This window comes from Manacus vitellinus, unplaced genomic scaffold, assembly GCF_001715985.3.
Source record: "Manacus vitellinus isolate BGI_N305 unplaced genomic scaffold, ASM171598v3 ctg7180002219740_pilon, whole genome shotgun sequence".
Classification (NCBI taxonomy): Eukaryota; Metazoa; Chordata; class Aves; order Passeriformes; family Pipridae; genus Manacus; species Manacus vitellinus.
This window is the reverse complement of record NW_021937370.1, coordinates 670-9,536: the sequence shown is the minus strand read 5'-3', so window position 1 is coordinate 9,536 and position 8,867 is coordinate 670. Positions and strand designations below refer to the sequence as shown.

The 8,867-nt window shown below is 50.5% G+C and overlaps 1 protein-coding gene across 1 annotated transcript; it reads left to right on the top strand.

Annotated features, from left to right (window-relative positions):
* Positions 1–222: 222 nt before the first annotated feature.
* On the top strand, positions 223–7,896 carry LOC115307849 (26S proteasome non-ATPase regulatory subunit 11-like; the record flags this gene model as incomplete). Its single annotated transcript, XM_029963867.1, has 9 exons — positions 223–493; positions 946–1,090; positions 1,339–1,399; positions 2,881–2,943; positions 3,473–3,598; positions 4,140–4,175; positions 5,468–5,519; positions 6,369–6,511; positions 6,625–7,896. Coding segments are annotated over 8 exons (897 nt in total), but the record flags the coding sequence as incomplete, so codon positions are not given.
* Positions 7,897–8,867: the final 971 nt, after the last annotated feature.

Sequence of the window (8,867 nt, the reverse complement as noted above, 5' to 3'; positions counted from 1 at the left end):
GGTGCTCATCTCTGCTCACCTAAGTTGCCTCTTGGTTTAGTGGGGGGAAAGAAGGAGACAAGTTTTCTCCAAGACTGGCTCATTCTGTCCTCACAAGGCTTTGATGTGCCAGCTTATCTTGGCATCCTTTAGCCTGTCCATTCCCACCTCCTACATTTGCCCTGTAAATATCCTGTGCTTAAAGCATTCCTTCCTCATCCCATCATCTTAGGAGATGGTTAAAAATCCTCGAGTCTCACCTTTAGGGCCCTGGTTTGGGAGCAGCAGGTCCCAGAGCTGTTGTCCTTCCCCTCTCCAGGCTCCCAGCTCCTGCGGGAGTTGAAGAAGATGGATGACAAGGCACTGCTGGTGGAAGTGCAGCTGTTGGAGAGCAAGACTTACCATGCCCTGAGCAACCTGCCAAAAGCAAGAGCAGCCTTAACCTCGGCACGGACCACGGCCAACGCCATCTACTGTCCCCCCAAGCTGCAGGCAGCGCTGGACATGCAGTCAGGTGAGGCCTCCAGGAGAAAGGGGACATCCAGGACTCCTCCTGACACATCAGTGGCTCATCCTGAAGGGAATATGGAAAATGATGCTCGCTGGGACCTCGAGGTGCCCACCCCTCTCCCCAGTTCCAGTGACATTGCTCCTGACACTTGTGTTTCCAGCCCAGTTTTGATAACCCCCAGTGGTGGATGGTCTGTCACCTCCCCAGGCACTGCAGCATTACACTGTGTTCCTGACCCATTACACAGTCCTGACCCAATTTACAGGCACTTACCTGAAGTGCCCCAAACTTGTCTTTCTTAAAATGTCCTCATAAGAGAGGGCAGGGATGTTCTTCTCACAGAGATGAGGGAAAGGGGGCACAGGATTCCCTTTACTGAGTACTACTGAGCAACCAAATTGTTCTGTCCTCTTCCAGTTATGTCCAGAATGACCTCTGGTTTGTCCCTCCCACAGGTATTATCCATGCAGCAGAAGAGAAGGACTGGAAAACAGCCTATTCATATTTCTATGAGGCATTTGAGGGAAATGATTCAATTGACAACCCCAAAGCCATCATTGCACTGAAGTACATGTTGCTGTGCAAAATCATGCTGAACAGGTACGTGGCAAATGGTGCTGGGAAGAACATCCCTGCATTTCCAGGGGAAGGGCTTTTTGTTTATAAGGCTCTGAGTTCTGATGAGGGAACTCAAGCAGTGTCTGCTTTATCACCTAATCAATGCTTCTCAGATGGTGTTGTTTGAACTGTAGTAATTTGCTGTCAGTTGGGAATTTTGGAGGCACTCTGAGGTTTAAGCTGACCTTGTTGCTGAATAAATGCTCTGTTCCCTTCCCTCCCCTCTCTAGCCCAGAAGATGTGCAAGCATTAGTGAGTGGGAAGCTTGCTCTGCGGTATGCAGGAAGACAGGTATAGAAACTTAATCCTTCCTATCTTCCTCTTATCTCTCAGAATACTGGGTTATTCTTTTTGTCAAACACTTTGGTCTTTTCAGACCAAAATGCCACTCCTGAGTGAAATCCAGAACTGATTAAATTACCAGGAATCATTACCAGCAGTCAGTTGCCTTCAAGGGATTTCCAGTGATTTTCACAACCTGAGAACCTGGGGGGTTCACTTTGTTTCCCCTGTTTTTCTCCTCCCTTCATGAACCACAAACTGCCCAATGGCATCAGGGCCTTGTGTCCCAGCCCAGCAGGTTGAGTCCTGGGGGGCTGTGAGGTGGAAGGAATTGTTAAATCTTCTGTTCATTCTGGCATGTGAACGTGCCAGGCTGGGAATGCTGCTCCTAAATTAAATGCAGGGATGCTTATAGAGTGTGCAGTACCAGATTCCAGGCTGGGAGCCTCCTGCCCTCAGGGCTGAGCTCAGGCTGGGCTGTGCTCTCACTGCCCACAGGGGTTGGGAATTACCAGAGGAGGTCAGTGTGGAAGAGTCTGACGTGGGGATATCCCTCCTGGAGCAGGAAGGGCAGCCCTAATCCTGCCTCATCCCCTTCCCCAGCCTGCCAGCTGGTTGGAGGCTCCTCTCCAGAGCAGGAGGGGCAGCTGGGTGGGAGATCCTGGGTATTGTCCAAACTGTGCTGCTGAGACAGCCACGATCAGCAGTTCCTGCAGCAGCTGGGGAACAGCACGGGGAGCCCTGGGGACAGCTCAGTGGGAACTGTGGAATGTCTTGAGTTGGAAAGGACTCACAAAGATCATCAAGTCCAACTCCTGGCTCTGCACAGGACAATCCCAAAAAGAAAGGGGGCAGCAGAATCCTGGGCCTTGTGCACCAGAACCACGTCCTGGGCACTGTTCTGCTGTTCTTTGGTGGGGTTGCCACTCTCTTTGAGGGAAATCAGGTCAGGGCTGAGGTTCTTGCTTTGTTCCAGCAATTAATGGGTAGACAAGAAGATGCTGTCCCTGGTGGGGTGTCCCTGGTGGGGTGTCCCTGGTGGGGTGTCCCTGGTGGGGTGTCCCTGGTGGGGTGTCCCTGGGACTGCTGCTGGGCCCCTGTCACCCAGCAAAGGAGATGTGGCTGTGCTGAAGGGGAGAAACTCAGCCTGAGGGCTGAAAATGGCCACCTTCATTTAGCAAGTGCCTAAGGGGGCATTTTCCTTAAAAACAGTGTCAAACTTGCTCCCAGCCTGCAGCTGGTGATCTCAGACCTGCAGACCTTGGGTGCTCTGTGGGGCTGGTTCCACACTGTGTCCTGCAGCTGCTGGACACGTTCCCCCCTCAGCAGCTGCTCTGCCTTGTGGCAGTGACACTCCCAGGGCTCTGGCACAAGGAACATTCCTGGTTTCCAGCTTAAGCACGTTCCCAGGATACTGCACAGTTTGCATAATCTCAGTGAGAGGAGATTCCAGAAAGAAATAACCTCTTTTTGGTGTTCTTTCCCCGCAGACAGAAGCACTAAAATGCGTGGCACAGGCCAGCAAGAACCGGTCGCTGGCAGATTTTGAAAAGGTGAGACAGCAAATGGGGCCTGGCTGGATAAAAACCAGGCAGAAATGCCAGGTTTGGAAAGCTGTAGGAGCTGCTACATCCCACAGCAGGAAACCATGGAAACATTGATAGAAAACAACAGTGCACCAAGCAAATACCCCTCAATAATCAACCGGTTTGCTTTTGTCAGCGTGGGGGGTAAACTTGTTCGAACCTGTTTTTTTTAACTTTTTATATTTGGAGAGCCAACTCAGAAGCAGTTTTCCTTTTGGTGCTGTTCACTGGGCTGTGTATCTTCCTGAAATTTTTCCTGGCTCCAGCAAGAATAGCCACAGAGGATTCCCATGTCAGGAGCCAGTCCTGCTGCGTGTGAAGCAGAGATTTGGGCTTATGTGAGGATGAAAAAAGCTTGAAAGGCTGCTGGGCTGTCATGACCTCCTGGCTTTTAGCTAAGTTTGGGGTTGGATTAGCCATGATACTGTGCTGGGCAAGGAGGGGAGGGGGTTTCATCCTCAGAGAATCTGTTTTACCTCAACTATTTCTTCCACAGGCCCTGACAGACTACAAGGTGGAGCTCAGGGACGACCCCATCATAAACACTCACTTGGCCAAGCTCTATGATAATTTATTGGAACAGAACCTGATCAGAGTCATTGAACCCTTCTCCAGAGTACAGGTAAATGTTTCCAGCAGCACATCCAGCTGGTGCCTCTGTCCCCTGCTGCTGGGGGGTGAGGGGCTTGTTCCCTCATGGAATACCCCTTACTCAGAGCTGCTCAGCACTTCAGAGCTCAGGGTTCATCGTGTTCAGCTGAAAAAATGATCAGGAGGGGGCTGAGACTTTTGGAAAACCACATTCCAGAGTCACTGGCCTTTCCACCTGTTTCCCTTATGCTTGCTGAAAGGTGACTGGCTTTGGACCCTGAAGGTAACAGTGTTTTTCTTTGATCAGCTCTGACAGGGTGTGGGCAAAGCTGCCATGGTCTTGGAGATGAAATACTTCATGTTTCTGAGTGAAAGGGCTTTAGATGTCCAGTCCACCTTCAGTTAAAATTAGACACAAAGGACCTGAAGCTGCAGAGAGGACAAAGCCACTGCAGATTTTTAGCCCAGAGCATTTCCAGGCCCTTGAGCTGTTCCAAAGAGCCCCAGACCTCTGTGTTCTGTGTCCAAAGTGCAGCAAAAGATTTACCTGACTCTGTTGGTCTCTCTTGTAGATTGAACACATATCCAGCCTCATCAAACTCTCAAAGGTAAGAACCTCACTAGAAATCAGTGACACATCTTAAAAGGGCAGAGGAATTGGGGTTAAATGGCATTTGCCACTGGGAACTAAACATGAAGTGTGACTGATGTCACAGCATGATGACAGCATTTCCAAGCAAATATCCCCTTGGGAATTCAACTTTAACATGGGCAATTCCTGGGAGGCATCAAGTCTTCCTGTCTCTAGACTTTGCTGTAACATCCCCTTCTCTCACATGGGTTTTACTCCCTCTCTTGGCACTTTCTTTTTATTGGAGACAGATTTTCCTCTGCTGCAGGAACAACTCCTGTCCTGACTGGCTCAGTCTTCCCTGCTGCCCTGGGTTTAATCCCCTGAGCATACCCAGGGGAACCTTTCTTAGACCTTTAAGATCCAGGATCCAGCTAATCACCCTGCAGTGTCATCAGGGCTGTGACTGTCACACTGACTGTTGCAATAACTGCTTTACAGATAATCCCAGCCAGATTAAGTTTTAGGGAAATCCAGTGTAATCCCAGGAAGTTGCATCCCAGAGTGCTGCTGTCGTGTCCTGGCAGTGAGGGCAGAGGTTTGGACGTGAGCTGAGCTGGTCACAGAGTCACAGGGATCACTGAGGTTGGAAAAGGCCTCTGGCATCATCAGGTCCAACTGTTCCCCCAGCACTGCCAAGGCCACCACTGACCCATGTCCTCAAGGGCCACATCCATGTGGCTTTTAAACCCCTCCAGGGATGGAGACTCTCCAGTTGCCCAGGGCTGGACAACCCTTTCCATGAAGAAATTTTTTCCTGATATCCAGCCCAAACCTCTCCTGGCACACGGTTTTTTTTCTAGACCAGCCCTTGGTGTTTAACACATCCTTAATATCTGGAGTAAAAGCTGCTCTGCAGCTCTTTAACTGCAGCTGTGTCCCCTCTGCCCAAGGAGCTGGAGAGGAGCTGCCTCCTGTGGGCCTGCCTGGTGCTGGGTGGATTAAATAAAACTTGACCTAATCCTTGCTGAACTGAGCTAGAATGTTCCAGATCCCCTGAGGAGTAAAGCCTGTCTGAAGTGACAGATTCAGCATCATCTGTGGAACAAGGAGGCAGGACATTCTGGGTTTTCTCCTCATTAAAAGCTGCTCCTTAATTTCCTGAGGCATCTAAAGCATGTGGTGGCATCAAAGCCTGTCCTGACATTCAGTGAGGAAGTAGCTGCTCCTGAGCAGTGCTCATGTCCCACCAGGGCTGAGTGTGGAGCAGTAAAATTCACATTTTTATGTGCTTCTGGGAGACTTTTGATTTCTCTGCTTCAATTTCAGGCTGAGGTAGAAAGGAAGCTGTCACAGATGATCTTGGACAAGAAGTTTCATGGTGAGTCTCTGCATCCCTCAGTCCTGAGTGCCTTGGTGCCTGTGTGTGTACAGAGCTGTGCTTGGACTCCTCTGAACCCTGGGGGTGCTCAGCCCCCCTGCTCAGCTCAGGTGACAGCCAGGGAGGCTCCTCCTGCTGCTCCATCCGCCTTCTTTAAGCCCAAGGATTGATTTTTCACAAATCAGGAGCACTGTTGGGTTCTCCTGTGCTGTGAGAGCATCCAAGGTGGGTGTGGGACCCCCAGGTGGGCTCTTCCCCCGTGGAGCTGAGTGGGATGTGGTCACCTTTCCCAGCTGGTTTGTATCCAGAGTGTTCTGTTGGAAGGGGCACTCCTGCAGCACAGGAGGTGCTCTGGGTTGGCTGGGCCCACAGCAGAGGTGCTGCCCTAGTGATCCCTCAAGGAAGCAGCTCTGCTCTGGTTATATTGTCCCTGTGTCAATCAGCAAGGCCCCTGGATCTGGCTGAGGGAGGGGAAGGCTGGAAGCAGCACGCTGGGTGTGGAACACTCTGGAAGGGCAGAGCCCACCTGGCACCTGGGAACAGTCCCATTATAGACCAGCTCCTTTTTAGCCTTGCTCTAGTGCTGGGCTGATCCATCCAGCTGGGCACAGGGCAGGGGCAGGGAGCTTGTAGGCAATGAGCTTCTCCTGGGTGGCTTCTCAGGCTGTTCCCTGGGATGTATTTTTTCCTGGGAATGCTGATGCAGTCCTGACCAAAATCAGCCAGTCCAGTGCAACACACGAGCCCTTCCCAGACCCTGGGCGTTTCTGGGGTAGATCCCTGATTTCCTACTGTTGGAAGAACAGACCCATGGAGCATCCCAGTGCTGAAGGCAGCTTGTTCCCACAGGAATCCTCGACCAGGGCGAGGGCGTCCTGATCATCTTCGACGAACCCCCCGTAGACAAAACTTACGAGGCCGCCCTCGAGACGATCCAGAACATGAGCAAAGTAGTGGATTCGCTCTACAACAAAGCCAAGAAGTTGACATAGGTGAGTGGGGCCTCTCCAGGCTCACAGAGCTCCGTCCCCATCACTCCCAGGCTGTGTCCCCGAGCCTTGTTCCCTCTCCTCTCGAGTGACGTGGCTCTGTTTTCTCTTTGCAGAGCTGAATTTGCTAGCTGTCATTTGGAGAGTGTGTGTGACAGGAGAGTGAAACCTTTGGGAAAATGTTAGGAGACTTTTTTTTTTTTTTTTCTTCTTCTTCTTCTTTGTTCTACTTTTCGCTCGGAAAGTTTTTAAACTTCCTCATCCGGTGCATCTTGTATTCCAGACGATGCGTGTTCCAGTTCCCATGTAATCTTTCCTGGCCGAACTTTGTATCTGGGGGGGGGGGGAAATATTGTTTAAACAAAGAGGGTATTCTAAATAAAAGGAAAAAGGCTTACACTACCTAAACATGTGCTTTCCACTTCCTGAGGGACGGCAGAGTTCAGCAGGGACAGCGTTTTGTTACCAGTAGGTGCCCAAATCCAGTTTGTTTCCTCTCCTCCACCCTGAAACCAGAGCTGTGCTGGTGGAGCACGAGCAGCCAACTCGATTCCATTTGTACTGAACCAAACCAACCCAAAATGTCCAGACTGCTGGTTTATTTCTCAAGCCTCAAGGCCTCAGCCCCCTGGGAAGCAGCTCCGTGGGGGTTTTCCTGCAGGACGGAGCTGTCGGGTCCCCCCGGCCCCGCTCCGGGCGGAGGGGCCGGTGCAGGTTCCCCTGAGCCTGACTGTGCATGCTCTTGTTTGCAGATAGACTAGGTTTTCAATGTTTTCTCCCTCCCCACCTGCACTGGTAGGAAGAGCAGGTGACCCTGACTGTCCACATTTACTCTGCTGCATCAGTGTTTGATTTTTGTTCCCCATCTGATGTGGGACAGCTTGGCCCTCTGGAATAGCCCAGTGCAGCTCGCTGGGAGCTTCCTCCTTAGTCCCAAAGTCATGTGGGGGGTGGAGCACGGTGTATTCCAGCATGTTCCATTTTCTGGTGAGGTTTCCAGTAGGTTTTAATGCCATTTGGGCAGTGTAAGCTTCTACATCTCTGTCCTGCTCATCTTTTATTTCTCCTTTCTCCTCTGTCTCTTTTTCCCTCTCCATGTTTTTCTTACAAAATTTATATTTTGTAAAAGGATTCTGTTTTATCAGGAAATACTTTGCCTTCACGCTGACTCTTAGACTGGCTGATTTTTCCCTTTTCTGTTCACATTTTGACCTCTCTGACCTTATATTTTATTTTATTTTATTATTCTTAATTTCCATCTCCTCCAGTCAGTCGCTGTTTGGGTTTTTGGCACCATCAATATCAAATGTACAAACGGTTCTTGCTAACCAACACCAGGTATATCTGATGTTCAGATGAGTTCCAATAAAGAATTTTTTTTTCAAAAACCTCTGTCTCCTGTTTTCAGCCACCGAGGCACATCCTGGGCACATTGGGGGCATGTTTTTTTTTCCTTAGGGAAGGGTGGGATCATCCCCTCACCAAAGCACCATTGGGATTGATATTTGGAGACACCAAATGTGAGGGGTCGTGTTGGAAACAGCATCACTAAAGATTTATGCATTGTGACCTGTTCCTGGCACAACTCTTGAGTATATTATAAAAATAACGGGGCTTATGAAAAGAAGGGAGAGGGATTTTTTTATACTGGCAGATAGTGACAGGACAAGGGACAATGGCTTCCCACTGCCAGAGGGCAGGGTTAGATGGGATACTGGGAAGGAATTCTTCCCTGGGAGGGTGGGGAGGCCCTGGCACAGGTTGCCCAGAGAAGCTGTGGCTGCCCCTGGATCCCTGGAAGTGTCCAAGGCCAGGTTGGACGGGGCTTGGAGCAACCTGGGCTGGTGAAGGTGTTCCCTGCCATGGCAGGGGTGGCACTGATGAGCTTTAAGGTCCCCTGCAACCCAACCCTTTCCATAATTATTATTATTAAAAATCAAGATCTGGCCTCTGGGTCCTCCAACCATTCCTGAAGTGCCCTGATGCCATATTGGAGGGCCAGGCCAGGATTCCTCTTCAGGCTGGGGAGGGGTTTAGGGTGTCATTGATGCAATGTCTTGAATTTCCGTGTCTGGAACCCGCACAGCTGGGACACCAGATGGTGTCCCTGCCCCACCAACCTGCCCTCAGAGGCAGGAAAAGGTGAAGGATTTCACTCTGCTCTCACTCAGGGCTTGAGCTGCAGGGAAGTGCAGTTTTAGTTTTAATAGTTCTATTTTTAAGCCATAAGTAACTCACAAAATACTCCCCCAAAGCAGCTCTGGCCAGTTCACCATAATGCCACTGAAGTGTTTTGCCCTCCTTCAGCTACAGTCCTGTGTGTTCCTGCTGCAGGCGGTGTCCAGCTCTGACCATCATC